Genomic DNA, 19001 nt, shown 5'->3' with positions numbered 1-19001 from the left:
ATCCCATTGCTCCCAGTGGCTATTCAGAGCCATCCCAGTTCCCCCCCAGTGCTCCCAGTGGCCATGCAGAGCCATCCCAGTGCCTCCCAGCACCTCCAGTACCAGCCCAGTACTGCCCAGTGCCCCCATTCCTCCCCACCACGGCCTCCAGCCACCGTCTCCCTGCCCACTGCACGATGGTGGCACTCGGGGGGGCTGGGGGGCGCCCCAGGGGGTCCTTGTCCCCCCCCATGGTGTCCTTGTCCCCCCCATGGGGTCCTTGTCCCCCCCATGGTGTCCTTGTCCCCCACAGGACCCCGTCCCCACAACACCCGTGTGCCCCACACGTCCCCGTGACACCCCCATGCCCCACCCCCCCACCCCCGTCCCCACGCCACCCACTGCCTTGTCCCCAACCGTCCCCTTGTGCCCCGCATGTCCCCATCCCCACAGTGCCCCAGACATCCCAATTAAACCCAGTCCCGCCTCTGAGAAAACCAGTTTAAATACAAGAGCCGTAGGGGAGGGGTGGGGAGGGGGGGGGGGAGGGGCAGGGGGGCTCAGTCCTTGTCCTTGTCCTTGTCCTTGTCCTTGTCCTTGAAGCAGGGGTTGCCGAGGGCCAGCCCCACACCCTGCCCCACACCAGCCGCCGCGTCCCCCGCCGGCACCCGCGGGCTGGGCCCTGTGGGGACAGTTGGGGACAGGCTGTCCTGGGGGGGACAGGGAGGGGGGACAGCGGGGAGGGGGGGGGGGGGGCACGGGGGGGTCTTACCGACGTAGCTGAGGAGGACGGGGAGGAAGAGCAGCCCGTGCGCCAGCCCCGCCAGCGTGACGATGAGGTTGAGGCGGAAGAAGAAGACGCGGACCAGGCGCGCCTTGGCGAAGGCCAGCACCACGATGCCCGGCAGGTTGGTCATGGCCACCCCGGCCACCACCTGCGGTGACAGGGTCAGCACCAGCCGGGTCACCCCGGCCGGGGGAGGGGGGGGGGGGGGCGTCCCGCAGCCGTGCCCACCTTGCTGCCCATGTTGACGGTGGCGTCGGCGGCGCGGCCCACGCGGCTGGGCGCGGCGCTGTGGGCGAAGGCGCACGTCAGGTGGGACACGAACTCCACCGAGATGCCCACAGCCTGCGGGGACCCGCTGTCACCTGGGGGCACCCCGGGGCGCCCCGCCGGGCTGGCACCGGCTGCCCGTCCCGTGCCGGTGCGCCCCCACAGCCCCGCGCCACCCCGCGTGTCCCAAGGCCACCTGCCACCTCCTGTACCTCCAAAGCCACCCCACGCGTGCCACCCCAGGTGTCCCCATGCCACCCCACATGTCCCCATGCCACCCCACATGTCCTCCATGCCACCCCAGGTGTCCCCATGCCACCCCACATGTCCTCCATGCCACCCCACATACCCCTCTGCCATCCCACATGTCCCAGGCTGCTCTGTCCCCATGCCACCCCACATGTCCCCATGCCACCCCAGGTGTCCCCATGCCACGCCACGTACCCCTCTGCCATCCCACATGTCCCAGGCTGCTCTGTCCCCATGCCACCCCACATGTCCCCATGCCACCCCAGGTGTCCCCATGCCACCCCACGTACCCCTCTGCCATCCCACATGTCCCAGGCTGCTCTGTCCCCATGCCACCCCACATGTCCTCCATGCCACCCCAGGTGTCCCCATGCCAACCCACGTGTCCCCATGCCACCCCAGGTGTCCCCATGCCACCCCACATGTCCTCCATGCCACCCCAGGTGTCCCCATGCCACCCCACGTGTCCCCATGCCACCCCACGTACCCCTCTGCCATCTCACATGTCCCAAGCTGCTCTGTCCCCATGTCACCCTGCATGTCCCTGGGCCTTCTGCCACCTCCTGTACCCCCAAGGCCGTGCCATGTGCCACCCCCGTCCTCCCACATGCCCCAGGTCCCCGTGCCACCCCATGTGCCCTAGGTCCTCATGCCACCCCACATGCCACCGCACATGCTCCCTGTGCCACCCCACATGCCCCAGGTCCCTGTGCCACCCCATGTGCCACCCCACGTGCCACCCCATGTGCTCCACGTGGCACAGGGACCTGGGGCACCCCATGTGCCACCCCAAGTGCCCCAGGTCCCCGTGCCATCCCACGTGCCACCCCACATGCTCTCCGTGCCACCCCACATGCCCCAGGTCCTCGTGCCACCCCACGTGCTCTCCGTGCCACCCCATGTGCCTCAGGTCCCTGTGCCACCCCATGTGCCACCCCACGTGCCCCACATGCCACCCCATGTGCCACCCCACATGCCCCAGGTCCCCGTGCCACCCCGCACCGCGACAAGGTTGATGAGGGCCACGGCGTTGTAGGGGACGTCCCAGAGGGCCATGGCGCCCACGGTGTCCACCAGGACCATGGTGATGGTGAGGAGGGTGGCGCCGCTGGAGCGCAGGTCCATGCCCAGCAGCAGGAAGGAGACGCCGAAGGTGGGCACCAGGCACAGCGCCAGCGTCACCAGCCCCTCGGCCACCACCGTCAGGTACTGCTCGTAGTACACGTAGGTCACCCTGCCGGGGCGGCACCGCCACGCTGGCACCCCCGCGCCTGTGCCCCCCCGCGGGGCGCCCCCCACCCGGTACCCACAGCGCCCGGCTGGGCACCCCCACCTGGGCACCCACAGCACCCCCGGATCAGCACCCCCTGCTCAGCACCCACAGCTCAGCACCCACAGGGACCCCTCACCGGGCACCCACAGCACCCCCCTGCTCAGCACCCACACGGACCCCCGCCTCAGCACCCCCAGCTCAGCGCCCCCTGCTCAGCACCCACACGGACCCCTCACTGCGCACCCACAGCACCCCCAGCTCAGCACCCACACGGACCCCCGGCTCAGCACCCACAGGGACCCCTCACTGCACACCCACAGCACCCACAGCTCAGCACCCACAGGGACCCCCAGCTCAGCACCCACACGGACCCCCAGCTCAGCACCCACACGGACCCCTCACTGCGCACCCACAGCACCCCCAGCTCAGCACCCACACGGACCCCCGGCTCAGCACCCACAGGGACCCCTCACTGCACACCCACAGCACCCACAGCTCAGCACCCACACGGACCCCCAGCTCAGCACCCACACGGACCCCCAGCTCAGCACCCACACGGACCCCTCACTGTGCACCCACACGGACCCCTCACTGTGCACCCACACGGACCCCCGGCTCAGCACCCACACGGACCCCTCACTGCACACGCACACGGACCCCCAGCTCAGCACCCACAGCACCCCCGGCTCAGCACCCCAAGCTGGGCACCCACCCTGACCCCCGACCGGAGCACCCACAGCACCCTGCGCCGGGCACCCCCTCCCCCACCCTCCCGCAGCTGAGCGCCCCGACCCGCGGCGGGTGCTCACGTGTAGGGGAAGACTCGGAAGTCTGGATGGGTGCCGGGCACGCGGCGCAGCGTGGCGGTGAGCTCCTCGGCCAGGGCGCGGGCAGCCCGCAGCGCCGCCGTGTACTCCTGCGAGGTGCGCAGCGGGCGCTGGTACGCCATGAAACGGGTGGCTGCCGGAGATGGCAGGGGCGGGGGGGGTCAGCCGGGCACCCTAGGGTGCCCCCCTACCCTGCGCCACCCACCCTGCACTCACCCAGGATGGTGCCGTTGGCGTCCATGCTCACCGCCGTGTCGTAGGCACCCAGACCGCTGTGGGAGGGGGGAAAGGGGTGAGGGGGGGCTCCCAGGGCCGTGGGGAGGGGGCACCCAGAGCCGGGGTGTCCCCCCCCGGTGGCACCTACCCCTTGGCGCACTGCAGGGTGGGGCGGTCGTGGAGGAACCAGGGCAGGAACCGCTCGAACTCCTCCACCGTCGGGCGCCGCGTGACTTTGAGGCACTTGAAGCAGGTGGGGTCATCTGTGGGCAGAGCCGCGCTCAGCGCCCCGCGGGCGCCCACGGGGAGCCGGGGCCAGCACCCAACGGGCACCACGGCAGGCACCCGCGAGGCCCCCAGGGGACATCACAACAGGCTCCCAGTGGCCACCATGGTGGGCACCCAACATACACCCCAATGGCCACCCACCATGGTGGGCACCCAACCACCACCATAGTGGGCACCCAATGTACACCCACCATGGGTGGGCACCCAACATACACCCAAATGGCCACCCACCATGGTGGGCACCCAACCGCCACCATAGTGGGCACCCAACGTACACCCAAATGGCCACCCACCATGGTGGGCACCCAACCGCCACCATAGTGGGCACCCAACGTACACCCAAATGGCCACCCAACTGCCACCATAGTGGGCACCCAATGTACACCCAATGGCCACCATGGGGAGCACCCAACGTACACCCAAATGGCCACCCAGCTGGCCACCCAACAGCCACCATGGTGGGCACCCAACGTACACCCAAGTGGCCACCCAACTGCCACCATAGTGGGCACCCAACGTACTCCTAAATGGCCATCCAACAGCCACCACAGTGGGCACCCAGTGTACACCCAATGGCCACCACGGTGAGCACCCAATGGCCACCATGGTGGGCACCCACCATACCCCCTGGGCACCCAACGTACATGCAAATGACCACCAACAGCCACCACAGTGGGCATCCAACGTACACCCAAATGGCCACTGTGGTGGGCACCCAATGTACACACAATGGTGGCCACCATGGTGTGGACTTTATGTGCACCCAATGGCCACTGTGGTGGGCACTCAACATACCCCCTGCGCACCCAACGTACACCCGAATGGCCACCCACCATGGTGGGCACCCAAAAGCCACCATGGTGGGCACCCAACGTACACCCAACTGGCCACCCAACAGCCACCATAGTGGGCACCCAATGTACACCCAATGGCCACCATGGGGAGCACCCAACGTACACCCAAATGGCCACCCACCATGGTGGGCACCCAACAGCCACCATAGTGGGCACCCAACGTACACCCACCATGGGTTGGCACCCAACGTACACCCAAATGGCCACCCACCATGGTGGGCGCCCAAAAACCACCATGGTGGGCACCCAACGTACACCCAACTGGCCACCCAACAGCCACCATAGTGGGCACCCAATGTACACCCAATGGCCACCATGGGGAGCACCCAACGTACACTCAAATGGCCACCCACCATGGTGGGCACCCAACAGCCACCGTAGTGAGCACCCAACGTACACCCAACTGGCCACCCAACGGCCACCTTAGTGGGCACGCAATGTACACCCAATGGCCACCATGGTGGGCACCCAACGTACACCCAATGGCCACCATGGTGGGCACACACCATATCCCCTGGGCACCCAACGTACACCCAAATGGCCACCCACCATGGTGGGAACCCAACAGCCACCATGGTGGGCACCCAACGTACACCCAAATGGCCACCCACCATGGTGGGCACCCAACAGCCACCACAGTGGGCACACAATGTACACCAAATGGCCACCCACCATGGTGGGCACCCAACAGTCACCATGGTGGGCATCCAACGTACACCCAAATGGCCACTGTGGTGGGCACCCAACGTACACACAATGGTGGCCACCATGGTGTGGACTTTATGTGCACCCAATGGCCACCATGGTGGGCACTCAACATACCCCCTGCGCACCCAACGTACACCCAAATGGCCACCCACCATGGTGGGCACCCAACAGCCACCATAGTGGGCACCCAACGTACACCCACCATGGGTTGGCACCCAACGTACACCCAAATGGCCACCCACCATGGTGGGCACCCAAAAGCCACCATGGTGGGCACCCAACGTACACCCAACTGGCCACCCAACAGCCACCATAGTGGGCACCCAATGTACACCCAATGGCCACCATGGGGAGCACCCAACGTACACCCAAATGGCCACCCACCACGGTGGGCACCCAACAGCCACCCCAGCGTAGACCCCACGTGCCACCCCCCGCGCCCCCTCACCACTGGTGGCGGGGCAGAACTCCCCAGTGTGGTTGCCAAACTGGTGAATGCGGCAGCAGCGGCCGGTGGGGTTGAGCCAGTCGAGGAAATCATCCACCCAGGAGGTGGCGGGGATGGCCAGGTAGGACCTGGGCGGAGGAAGGGGCTGGCAGGAGGCCGGTGGCACCCTGCCCATCCCCCCCCCCCGCGCCCCCTCCCCCGCCCCACTCACACGTTGGGGAAGCGCGTGGCGTACTGGATAGTGTGGGTGAGGGAGTCGGCGTCGCAGCCGGCGCTGGAGCAGATGCCGTTGGTGCCGTTGGTGGAGGAGAAGTCGTAGCCGCCGGTGGTGACGAAGTAGGTGGGCACGCCCACCGCCAGGTACCGGTTCAGCGCCGCGAAGTACTGCAGCATGTAGGAGTCCTGCGGGACCCCCACCCCGTCAGCCCGGGGGGGCCGTGGCACCCATAGTGTCCTGCGGGGCCCCACGTGTCCCTGCGTAGGGCCGGGCCACCCGCTCCCTGCGGCACCCCCCGTGGACCCCGTACGGGCTGTCAGCTCCGTTGGTGGCATATGGGGCTGTAGGGACCGCGCCGGCCCATGCCGGCCCCACAGGGACCACGTCATCCCCATAGGGACCACAGGGACCACGACATCCCCATAGGGACCACGCTGGCCCCATAGGGACCATGACATCCCCATAGGAACCACGCAGGCCCCATAGGGACCATGACATCCCCATAGGGACCATGACATCCCCATAGGGACCACGCTGGCCCCATAGGGACCATGCCATCCCCATAGGGACCACGCCAGCCCATGCTGGCCCCATAGGGACCACATCATCCCCATAGGGACCACAGGGACCACGTCATCCCCATAGGGACCACGCCGGCCCACGCCGGCCCCATAGGGACCACGACATCCCCATAGGGACCACGCCGGCCCCATAGGGACCACGCCGGCCCCATAGGGACCATGACATCCCCATAGGGACCACGACATCCCCATAGGGACCATGCCATCCCCATAGGGACCACGCCGGCCCACGCTGGCCCCATAGGGACCACGACATCCCCATAGGGACCACAGGGACCACGTCATCCCCATAGGGACCACGCCGGCCCACGCCGGCCCCATAGGGACCACGACATCCCCATAGGGACCACAGGGACCACGACATCCCCATAGGGACCACGCCGGCCCCATAGGGACCATGCCATCCCCATAGGGACCACGCTGGCCCATGCTGGCCCCATAGGGACCACGACATCCCCATGCCGGCCCCATAGGGACCACGCCATCCCCGTGCTGGCCCCATACAGGACTACACTGTCCCTATAGGGGCCACCCCACCCCTGTGCAGACCCCTATGGGGTCATGCCATCCCCACGCCCCTCTAGGGGCCATACCACCCCTGTACATGCCCACGGGGGCCCTTTCCGTCCCCACATGTCCCCGTCCAGGTACCCCCAGCCCCCCGGAGCCGGCCCCACCTCGGGCATGGCGAGCTCCTGGTCCAGCCCCACGGGCACCTGCAGCGCCAGGTACAGCCCGGCACAGCCCAGGAAGAGGAACAGCAGCACCTGCGGGGGCACCCCCGTGAGGGGCACGGCCCCCTGGGACCCCCGTGAGGGGCACGGCCCCCTGGGACCCCCGTGAGGGGCACGGCCCCCTGGGACCCCCGTGAGGGGCACGGCCTCCCTGGGACCCCCGTGAGGGGCACGGCCTCCTGGGACCCCCGTGAGGGGCACGGCCTCCCTGGGACCCCCGTGAGGGGCACGGCCCCCTGGGACCCCCCGTGAGGGGCACAGCCCCCCTGGGACCCCCGTGAGGGGCACGGCCCCCTGGGACCCCCGTGAGGGGCACAGCCCCCCTGGGACCCCCCGTGAGGGGCACGGCACCCCTGGGACCCCCCGTGAGGGGCACGGCCCCCTGGGACCCCCGTGAGGGGGCACGGCACCCCCTGGGACCCCCGTGAGGGGCACGGCCCCCTGGGGCCCCCCGTGAGGGGCACGGCACCCCTGGGACCCCCCGGCCCCCCCTGGGACCCCCCAGGACCCACTGGCACCCCTGTGAGTAGCCCAGCACCCCCAGGAACCCCCGGCCCCTCACACCACCTCTATGACCCCCCAAACCTCCTGGAGGCCTCCAGAAGCCCCCCAACCCCCACAGAACCCCCAAACCCCTGGACCCCCCCCGGCCACCCCTAGACCCCCATGCCCAGACCTCCCCAGGTCCCCCCCCAGATCCTCCAGCGCCCTCCAGTCCCATCCCCCAGCCCCCCCCCCAGACCTCCCCACCCCCAGCCCACTCAGACTTCCCCAGGTCCCCACGGCCCCCCCAGGTCCCCCAGTGCCCTCCAGTCCCCCCCCCCAGCCCCCCAGACCTACCCAGGTCCCCAGCCCCCCCACCTCAGACACCCCCAGCTGCTCCACTGCCCCCCAGTCCCCCCCAGCCCCCCCACACCTCCCCAGTGTCCCCCCAGCCCCCCCCAGACCTCCCCAGTGTCCCCCCCCAGCCCCCCCAGACCTCCCCAGTGTCCCCCCCAGCCTCCCCCAGTGTCCCCCCCCAGCCCACCCAGACCTCCCCAGTGTCCCCCCAGACCTCCCCAGTGTCCCCCCCAGCCCCCCCAGACCTCCCCAATGTCCCCCCCAGACCTCCCCAATGTCCCCCCCAGCCCTCCCCAGACCTCCCCAGTGTCCCCCCCCAGCCCCCCCCAGACCTCCCCAGTGTGTCCCCCCAGCCCCCCCAGACCTCCCCAATGTCCCCTCCAGACCTCCCCAGTGTGCCCCCCGACACCTCCCCAACCTCCCCAGTGTCCCCCCCAGACCTCCCCAGTGTCCCCCCTCAGCCCCCCCCAACCTCCCCAGTGTCCCCCCCAGACCTCCCCAGTGCCCTCCAGTCCCCCAAGTCCCCCCGACCCCCCCCAGCCCCTCACCACGACGGGGCGCACCCGGCGGTGCAGCACCAGGGGGGTGTAGTAGCGGCGCAGCAGTGGGCGCAGCAGCCGGGCCCCCGGCCCCACGGGCCCCCCCTTGCCCATCCCACAGCAGCAGCACAGGTCGAAGCGGGCGGCCTGCGGGTAGCGCCAGGCTGGCACGGCTCCTGGCACGGCTCCTGGCACGGCTCCTGGCACGGCTCCTGGCACAGCCCCCCACCCGCCCAGGGCCCCCCACCCGCCCCGCGCACACCCCTGTCCATGGGTCCCAACCACCCCTGGGCACCCCGTGCCCACCCGTGGCACCCCAAGGACTTCGGGCACCCATGGCCACCCCGGGACCACCCCAGGGACCCCACGGCCACCCTGAGGACCCCAGTGTCACCCCATGCCAACCCTGACACCCCCACACCCACCTTGGGCACCCTCATTCCCATGGGCACCCCCTGCCCGTCTGGGGCAGCCCAAGGACTTCGGGCACCCACGGCCACCCCGGGACCACCCCAGGGACCCCACGGCCACCCCAGTGTCACCCCACGCCAACCCTGACACCCCCACACTCATGAGCACCCTGCGCCCACCCTGCGCCCACCCCGGGCACCCCCACACCCACCTTGGGCACCCTCATTCCCGTGGGCACCCCCTGCCCGTCTGGGGCACCCCAAGGATTTCGGGCACCCATGGCCACCCCACACCCACCCTGGGGAACCCATGTCTGCCTTGGGGACCTCAATGTCACCCCATGCCAGCCCCTGACACCCTCACACCCATGGGCACCCCATATCCATCTGGGGCACCCCAAGGACTTGAGGCACCCATGGGCACCCCACGCCCACCCTGTGCCCACCCTGGGTGCCCTGACACCCACGGGCATCCCACACCCACTCTGTGCCCACTGTGGGTGCCCCCACACCCATGGGGACCCCACACCTACTCTGTGCCCACTCTGGGTGCCCCCACACCCATGGGCACCCCACGCCCACCCTGTGCCCACCCTGGGTGCCCTGACACCCACGGGCACCCCACACCCACTCTGTGCCCACTCTGGGTGCCCCCACACCCATGGGGACCCCACACCTACTCTGTGCCCACTCTGGGTGCCCCCACACCCATGGGCACCCCACGCCCACCCTGTGCCCACCCTGGGTGCCCTGACACCCATGGGCACCCCACACCCACTCTGTGCCCACTCTGGGTGCCCCCACACCCATGGGGACCCCACACCCACTCTGTGCCCACTCCGGCCATCCCCATGGGCACCTCACATCGACCCTGCACCCACTCTGGGCACCCCAACCCCCACCCTGTGACCACCTTGAGCACCCCACCCCCACCCCGTGCCCACCTCAGGCACCGCCACACCCAGGGGCATCCCACGCCCACCCTGTGCCCACCCTGAGCATCCTGACCCCCACGGGGACCCCACGCCCACCCTGGGCACGCCCACACCCATTGCGCAGCCCACGCTGCCCACCCCGTGCCCACCCCGGCGCTTTCCCCTCCCGGGTGCCCCCGGTGCCACCCACCCACCCCCGCAGGGCGCCCCGTGCCCCCCGGCGCGGTACCTCCTGCCGCCGGGCGTCGAGTGCCAGGAGGGCGACGAACCCCGACATCTGGAGCAGGAAGTCGAAGGCGATGGCCAGCGCGGCCGTGAGCGCGAAGGTGCGGACGGCGGGCATGGAGGAGAGCGCCCCTGCAGCGCCGGCGTCAGCGGCACCCGCGCCCGCGCCCGCACCCACACCCGCACCCCACACCCGCGCCTGCACCCACACCCCGCATCCCACACCCGCACCTGCACCCTGCACCCGCACCCGCACCCCACACCCACCCCCGCACCCCACACCCACCCCCGCACCCCACACCCACCCCCGCACCCCACACCCGCGCCCGCACCCCGCATCCCACACCCGCACCTGCACCCCGCACCCACACCCGCATCCCACACCCGCACCCGCACCCGCACCCGCGCCTGCACCCACACCCGCACCCGCCCCCACACCCCGCACCCACCTGCTGCACCTGTCACCTCTGCCCCTGTGCCCCCCTGTGCCCCCCCGCCCCTGTGCCCCCCCATGCCCTCATGTCCCTGTGCCACCCAGGCTCCCACGACCCTTGTGCCCCCCGTGTCCCTTATGCCCCTCTGTGCCCCCAGGCCCCCATGCCCCTTGTGCCCCCGTGTCCCTTATGCCCCCCATGCTCCCATGCCCCTGTGCCTCCTCGTGCCCCCCATGCCCCTTGTGCCCCTCTGTGCCCCCCGTGTCCCTGTGCCCCCCAGGCCCCCCATGACCCTTGTGCCCCCCAGGCCCCACGACCCTTGTGCTCCCGTGTCCCTGTGCCCCTCTGTGCCCCCTTTGCCCCCCCAGGCCCCCATGACCCCCCCATGCTCCCATGTCCCTGTGCCCCCCCGTGCCCCCCATGCCCCTTATGCCACCGTGTCCCTGTACCTCCTCGTGCCACCCATGCCCCTTGTGCCCCTCTGTGCCCCCCAGGCCCCCCATGACCCTTGTGCCCCTCTGTGCCCCTGTGCCCCCCATGCCCCTTGTGCCCCTCTGTGCCCCTGTGCCCCCCATGCCCCTTGTGCCCCTCTGTGCCGCCCATGCCCCCATGCCCCTTGTGCCCCCGTGTCCCTGTGCCTCCTTGTGCCCCCCAGGCCCCTTGTGCCCCCATGCCCCTGTGCCCCCCCATGCCCCCGTGCCCCCGTGCCCCCCGTGCCCCCCGCCCCGCTCACCCAGGAGGAAGCAGATGACCTCGGAGAGGCTGCAGAGCAGCGTGCTGGGGGCCACCTGCGCCAGCACCCGCCCGATGTGCTGCTCCCGCGTCTCACCCGCCGCCCGCTGCGACTGCTGCTGCCGGGGGCGGTGAGGAGGGGGCGCCGGGGGGGACCCCACCGCGGGGACCCCCTGCAGGCACCCGGCACCCGGCCTGCGGGGCTGCCACGTGTGCGGGGGGCAGCCACTGCGCCCAGCGGGGACCCCTGCACCCATGGGCGCCCCGTGCGCCCGTGTCCCCTGGGGATGTCCCCACCCAAGGGTGCCCCCCTGCCCCATGGGGACCCCTGCACCCATGGGTGCCCCCCACCCCATGGGGACCCCTGCACCCAAAGGTGACCCCCCCCCCCGGCCCACAGGTGCCTCCCTGCACCCAAAGGTGACTCCCCGATGCCCCCCAGGTGCCCCTGTGCCCGACAGGTGCCCTGTCCCCAAGGTGACCCCTGCCCCATGGGTGCCCCCCGCCCCATGGGGACCCCTGCACCCAAAGGTGACCCCCCCCACGGCCCACAGGTGCCTCCGTGCCCCACAAGGGGCTCTGCCCCCAGGTGCCCCCCCCAAGCCCCCAGGGGCTCTGTCCCCAAGGTGCCCCCCTGCCCCATGAGGACCCCTGCACCCATGGGTGCCCCCCGCCCCATGGGGACCCCTGCACCCAAAGGTGACCCTCCCCACGGCCCACAGGTGCCTCCCTGCACCCAAAGGTGACCCCCTGATGCCCCCAGGTGCCCCTGTGCCCCACAGGTGCCCTGTCCCCAAGGTGCCCCCCTGCCCCGTGGGGCCCCCTGCACCCATGGGTGCCCCCCGCCCCGCAGACCTGGTACTCCTGCACGAGGATGAAGATGTTGTCCGCGCCCACGGCGAGGACGAGGAAGGGCACGACCTCCAGGATGATGAGGGACGAGGGCAGCCCCAGCAGCGCCAGCAGCCCCATGGCAGCGAACACGGCGCCCAGCACCACGGCGATGCCCCCCAGCGCCAGCGTCACCTTGGACTCCACCTGCAGGGGGGAGGGCGCCGCTCAGCACCCAAAGGCGCCGCTCAGCACCCAAAGGCGCCGCTCAGCACCCAAAGGCGCCCTCAGCACCCAAAGGCGCCGCTCAGCACCCAAAGGCACCGCTCAGCACCCAAAGGCGCCGCTCAGCGCCCAAAGGCGCCCGCTCAGCACCCAAAGGCACCCACTCAGCACCCAAAGGCGCCGCTCAGCACCCAAAGGCGCCGCTCAGCGCCCAAAGGCACCCGCTCAGCACCCAAAGGCACCCGCTCAGCACCCAAAGGCGCCCTCAGCACCCAAAGGCGCCCTCAGCACCCAAAGGCGCCGCTCAAAACCCAAAGGCGCCCGCTCAGCACCCAAAGGCACCTGCTCAGCACCCAAGGGGAAGGCACCGCTCAGCACCCAAAGGCGCCGCTCAGCTCCCAAAGGCACCACTCAGCACCCAAAGGTGCCGCTCAGCACCCAAAGGCACCTGCTCAGCACCCAAGGGGAAGGCACCGCTCAGCACCCAAGGGGAAGGCACCGCTCAGCACCCAAAGGCGCCGCTCAGCACCCAAAGGCACCCACTCAGCACCCAAAGGTGCCGCTCAGCACCCAAAGGCACCCACTCAGCACCCAAAGGCACCCACTCAGCACCCAAAGGTGCCGCTCAGCACCCAAAGGCACCCTCAGCACCCAAAGGCGCCGCTCAGCACCCAAAGGCGCCGCTCAGCACCCAAAGGCACCCTCAGCACCCAAAGGCGCCGCTCAGCACCCAAAGGCGCCGCTCAGCACCCAAAGGCGCCGCTCAGCACCCAAAGGCACCTGCTCAGCGCCCAAAGGCACCCGCTCAGCTCCCAAAGGCACCGCTCAGCACCCAAGGGGAAGGCACCACTTAGCACCCAAAGGCGCCGCTCAGCACCCAAAGGCACTGCTCAGCACCCAAAGGCACCCACTCAGCACCCAAAGGCACCCTCAGCACCCAAGGGGAAGGCACTGCTCAGCACCCAAAGCCACCCGCTCAGCGCCCAAAGCCACCCGCTCAGCACCCAGCGGGGGCACCCAAGGGTGCTGGCACCCCCAGCCCCCCGCGGTGCGTACCAGGACGCGGCGCCAGGCCGTGTACTCGCCCAGCGCCAGGGCGATGTAGGCGAACACCACCAGGTAGCTGATGGCGAAGACGGGGATGTCCTCCCCGGTGGTGCGGTTGATCTCGTCCTCCAGCGAGCGCTGAGCAGGGCGGAGGGGTGAGGGGGGGGGCTGGGCACCCCAGGGTGCCCCCCCCCACACCCCCCCCCCAGGAATGGGGTGCTTCACCTCGGCCATGAAGGTGACGGAGAGGTTGGGGCTGTGGGCGCGCTGGAAGTCGCCCACCACCTCGAGGAAGCGCTGCTCCCAGCTCAGCACCCACTCGTGGCGCGGGTCGTGGCGGGGGAAGTTGTGCAGGGAGTAGGTGATGATCAGCGCCTCCGCCTGCGTGTACTCGGAGCCTGGGGGGACGGCGGGTGACACCCCTGGGTGCCGGCCCCCCACCCCCACCCCGCCGGGGTCGCAGCTTACCGGGGTACCCGCCGAAGGCGATGTAGGGGAAGACGGGGCCGCCGTACGCGGCCATGCAGCTCAGCTCCAGCGCCGTGATGTCCTTGAAGGAGAGCGGGGAGCTGGGGGGACACGGCGCGGGGTGAGGGGCTGCGCCCCAGCACCCACCACAGCACCCACCGCGGCACCCACCGCGGCACCCATCCGGCACCCATCGCGGCACCCATCTGGCACCCATCTGGCACCCATCCGGCACCCAACCCCAGCAGGCATCCCAGCATCTGCCCTGGCACCCATCTGGCACCCACCCGGCACCCATCCGGCACCCATCCGGCACCCATACGGCACCCATACGGCACCCATCCAGCACCCATCCGGCACCCATCTGGCACCCAACCCCGGCACCCAACCCCGGCACCCAATCCTGGCACCCAACTCAGCACCCATCCGGCACCCATCCGGCACCCATCTGGCACCCAACCCCAGCACCCATCCAGCACCCATCCCAGCACCCACCACGGCACCCAACCCCAGCACCCACCACGGCACCCATCCAGCACCCATCCCAGCACCCAACTCAGCACCCATCCCCAGCACCCACCACGGCACCCATCCAGCACCCATCCCAGCACTTGCCCCGGCACCCATCCAGCACCCATTCAGCACCCACCCCAGCATCTCCCCCAGCACCCATCCAGCACCCACCACGGCACCCATCCAGCACCCACCCCAGCACCCAATCCTGGCACCCACCACAGCACTTGTCCCGGCACCCATCCAGCACCCACCATGGCACCCAACCCCAGCACCCACCCCAGCACCCACCCCGGCACCCTACTGGGCACCCCACGGAGAGCACCCTGACCGCGCAGCCCAGCACCCCATGGGCGCCGTGCTGTGCCCAGCACCCCACAGATAGCACCCTGACCCCACAGTCCAGTGCCCCACAGCTCAGCACCCCACAGAGAGCACCACAACCTGGCACCCCGCAGACACCAATGCTGCACCCAGCACCCTGTGGGCATCACCCCAAATCTCCTGTCCTGTAACCCCACAGCCCAGCACCCCATGGGCACCATGCTGTGCCCAGCACCCCACAGATAGCATTCTGACCCCACGGCCCAGCACCCTGTGGGCACCACGCCATGCTCAGCACCCCATCGAGAGTACCCCAGCCCCACAGCCCAGCACCCTGTGGGCACCATGCTGTGCTGGGTGCCACAAAGGTGGTACCCTGGGTGCAGGCAGCACCCTGACCCACAGCCCAGCACCCACGGACCCTGTGCCCTGTTGGGTGCACCCCAGATGTCACCCCAACCTATCCCCCCATAGATACCGTGCCGTGCCCAGCACCCTGTGGGCATCACCCTGACCCCATAACCCAGCACCCCGTGGGCACTGTGCCATGCTCAGCACCCCATAGATAGCTCCCCAGCCCCACAGCCCAGCACCCTGTGGGCACCATGCTGTGCTGGGTGCCACAAAGGTGGTACCCTGGGTGCAGGCAGCACCCCAAACCACAGCTCAGCACCCTACGGGTACCACCCAGCACCCTCCATCCACCCCCCCAAGCCCACGCTCCCCCGGGTCCTGGGGAGCAGCACCCACTTGACGCAGTAGATGAGGTGATCGCGCCAGTCAACCGTGCCCGTCACCTTGCCGTCGGCCTGGGTGGCCGTCATGGCCAGGCGGGTGCTGTTGTTCTGGAAGTACTGGGTGACGCTGTTGACGCAGCAGTCGCCCAGCCCGGGCTGCGTGGGGTTGAGAGGAGCGTAGCAGATGTCACTCAGCGTCACCTCCTTGCCCGACACCGGTGCCCGCGCCGTGGTGGCCGCCAGCTGCTCCTGCAGCTCCAGCAGCACCCGCAGCACCTCCTCGGACAGCACCCCGCTGAAGTTCTTGGCGCCCAGCACCACTGACTCATAGCTGGTGCTGGGCCGGCCGGGCGCCGTCACGATCACCTGGTTGGTGCGGAAGAAAGGACCGAAGTGTTGGTCGTGAAAAGCTTTTTCTTGCCGGGCACGGCTGCCAGGCGCCGACCACAGCTCCACCGGATCGGTGGTGAGCTGGAGAGTAACCAAACCGGCTGATAAACCACCCGCCAGCACCACCACCACCACCAGCACCACCACGGGGTGCAGGGCCACCAGCGTGCCCCACCGGCAGAAAGCCCCCGCCAGCAGGTGGTGGCTGGCATCGCCCAGGCGCGCCGCACAGCCCGGGGCGCGCTCCGGCACCGGCGCCGGCGTCGCATCCTTCTTGACCCGCCGGCTGCGGAACAGCAAGGAGAGGATGAAGATGAGGGCGAGGATGCCGAAGAGCAGCCCGCAGAGGACCAAGGCGCCGTCGGCGTCGCCCAAGCGGAAGGGGGGCGGCGGGCCGGGGGGAGCGACCACCGGCGGGCAGGATTCGGCGCAGTCCTGACAAGAGCAAGGCTGTTCCTGGGTGCTGAGCGCCTGGTTGCAGCGCCAAGCCTTCGCGGCCAGCGGCACGATGCCATCGCCGGGCTGCGTGCCGTTGGGGACCAGCTGGAAATCGAGCTGCAGCGGCGCCAAGCCGTTGTTTTTATCCCCTTGGAAATCCAACCAACGCTGGGTGGTGCAGAGCCGGGCGCCGTAACGGCCGCACATGGTGTCGATGGCGTAACCGCCGGTAGCCGGCAAGCGGACGCCTTTGCAGGAGTCGAAAGAAGCGTCGGCGAAATCCCGCCGGTAAAAACATTGGTACTCCACGACGGCGAGCTGGGGCCGTCCCAGCGCCGTGGTGCGGTTGACGATGCGGGTGACGTTGGTGAAGAGGCTCTGGTCGGGGCTGCAGATGTTGTTGCAGTAAAGGTTGGCGAAATTCCTGGCACACGCCGGGCAGCGGGACAGGACGGTGCCGGAAAGCGCCACGCTGAGCCGGAGGGCAACCAGCTGCCCCAGGGAGCAGCAAACCCGCGTCGTCTCGTTGTCCCCCCGCACCAGCTCGGGGCAGACGCTGCGGAGCATGTTCAGCACCGTGCGCGTGGCCACCCGCGCCGGCGTGTTGGAGAGGCACGGCACGTTGGAGGGCACCAGCGACATGTTCACCTCCGGGTTGCGGCCGCATTCGCCGTAGAAGGCGCAGTAACCGGCGCGGTGCACGGGGGTCAACGACGGTGCGACCTGCGGGGGGGGGAGGGGGATCGGTGGGCAGCACCCCCGGCCCGTGGGGCACGACGCCCAGCCCACCAAATGTCACCATTAACGGGCACCACACCGGTGTCCCCCTGGCTCTGCCACCCCCAGCCCCTCCAAATGCCACCACGATGGGCACCACACTGGTGTCCCTCTGGCTCTGCCACCCCCAGCCCCTCCAAATGCCACCACGATGGGCACCACACCGGTATCCCCCCGGCTCTGCCACCCCCAGCCCCTGCAAATGCCACCGCGATGGGCACCACACCGGTGTCCCCCCGGCTCTGCCACCCCCAGCCCCTCCAAAGGCCACCACAATGGGCACCACACTGGTGTCCCCCCAGCCCTGCCACCCCCAGCCCCTGCAAATGCCACCACGATGGGCACCACACCGGTGTCCCCCCAGCCCTGCCACCCCCAGCCCCTCCAAAGGCCACCACGATGGGCACCACACCGGTGTCCCCCTGGCTCCGCCACCCCCAGCCCCTCCAAATGCCACCACGATGGGCACCACACCAGTGTCCCCCCCGGCTCTGCCACCCCCAGCCCCTCCAAAGGCCACCACGATGGGCACCACACCGGTGTCCCCCCGGCTCTGCCACCCCCAGCCCCTCCAAATGCCACCACGATGGGCACCACACCGGTGTCCCCCCCGGCTCTGCCACCCCCAGCCCCTCCAAATGCCACCACGATGGGCACCACACCGGTGTCCCCCCAGCTCTGCCACCCCCAGCCCCTGCAAATGCCACCGCGATGGGCACCACACTGGTGTCCCCCTGGCTCTGCCACCCCCAGCCCCTCCAAATGCCACCACGATGGGCACCACACCGGTGTCCCCCCGGCTCTGCCACCCCCAGCCCCTCCAAATGCCACCATGATGGGCATCGCTCTGGCATCTCTGTGGCTCTGCCACCCCAATCCCCTCCAGATGCCACCACTAACAGGCACCACACCGGTGTCCCCCCAGCCCCTCCAAGCAGCACCCAAAGGGCGCCGCCATGGCTTTGCCACCAGTGGTCACCATGTCCCAGCCCTGCCAACCCCCCGGCACCTACCAGCACCAGGAGGGCACCGAACACGGCGCCGGCCAGCGCGCTGGACCCCAGCATCCTGGGCAAAAGGGTGCCACCGGCTTCGCCCGCGCCCTATAAGACACCACGTCCCCTGGGCGGTCGCCCGCCGCGGTGAGGTCTTCTGGCCTGACCGCCCCGAAGCCAATCAGCCCTCGCCGGAGCCGTAAAACCCTTGTGATCATTAACCGCGATCGATCGCCAGCCGCCGCGGCGGGGAGGTGCCCGGCTGCCCCCCACCCCAGCAAGGGGCACCCCGCTCCCACCCTGCCTGGTTTTGAGGGAAGAGGGGGACGCTCGGGGGCCGTGCCCCCCTCGGGACACCCCGCGGGTTTCCCAGGGGGAAGGAAGCGGAGAGGCCGCGCCACCACGGGACACCCAGCCCGGCGCGGGGGACACGGGCGCTTCGGTGCTGCCACAGCGGTGCCGGTGGCACCCGTCAGGCCACCGGTGGCCTCCCGGCGCCACGGAGGTGGCCAAACCTCCGCTACCGGCAAGGGGCTGCCGTGCCCGCGGGGACGTGCCGGTGCTGAGCCCTCTGCCCCGGTGCTGGGAAGGGTTCAGGGCCGGCAGGCAGCCTTGGACCGGAGCCGTGCTCCCCGATAAGACACCGTAACCCCGATAAGACACCATAACCCCGATAAGACACCGTAACCCCGATAAGACGCCTCGGTGGATGA

At 69.9% G+C, this 19001-nt stretch overlaps 1 protein-coding gene across 1 annotated transcript; it reads right to left on the bottom strand.

The window, feature by feature from the left end:
- Nucleotides 1-461: 461 nt before the first annotated feature.
- NPC1L1 (NPC1 like intracellular cholesterol transporter 1) lies at nt 462-18385 on the bottom strand. The gene is made up of 19 exons (XM_040618195.1): nt 18307-18385; nt 15702-17239; nt 14115-14215; nt 13872-14044; nt 13656-13784; nt 12399-12581; nt 11545-11659; nt 10382-10509; nt 8817-8954; nt 7372-7461; nt 6108-6298; nt 5897-6024; nt 3747-3861; nt 3599-3654; nt 3365-3515; nt 2285-2516; nt 995-1108; nt 752-914; nt 462-661 (listed from the first exon to the last, which is right to left on the bottom strand). The coding sequence occupies exons 1-19, from the start codon at nt 18358-18360 to the stop codon at nt 540-542; spliced, it is 3921 nt and encodes a 1306-aa protein (XP_040474129.1). The 5' UTR covers nt 18361-18385; the 3' UTR covers nt 462-539.
- Nucleotides 18386-19001: the final 616 nt, after the last annotated feature.

This window comes from Falco naumanni, chromosome 19 (genome assembly GCF_017639655.2).
Source record: "Falco naumanni isolate bFalNau1 chromosome 19, bFalNau1.pat, whole genome shotgun sequence".
Taxonomy (NCBI): domain Eukaryota; kingdom Metazoa; phylum Chordata; class Aves; order Falconiformes; family Falconidae; genus Falco; species Falco naumanni.
This window is presented reverse-complemented; position numbering and strand designations above follow the sequence as displayed.

What these genes read in the sequence shown, in the direction of transcription:
- NPC1L1 (XM_040618195.1), bottom strand. Translation starts at nt 18,360, where the DNA reads ATGCTGGGGTCCAGCGCGCTGGCCGGCGCCGTGTTCGGTGCCCTCCTG. An exon ending in TCCTCGTGCAGGAGTACCAG is followed by an intron (nt 11,660 to 12,398) that starts GTCTGCGGGGCG and finishes CCCCGGCAGCAG; the next exon opens with CAGTCGCAGCGGGCGGCGGG. An exon ending in CGCCAACGGCACCATCCTGG is followed by an intron (nt 3,516 to 3,598) that starts GTGAGTGCAGGG and finishes CATCTCCGGCAG; the next exon opens with CCACCCGTTTCATGGCGTAC.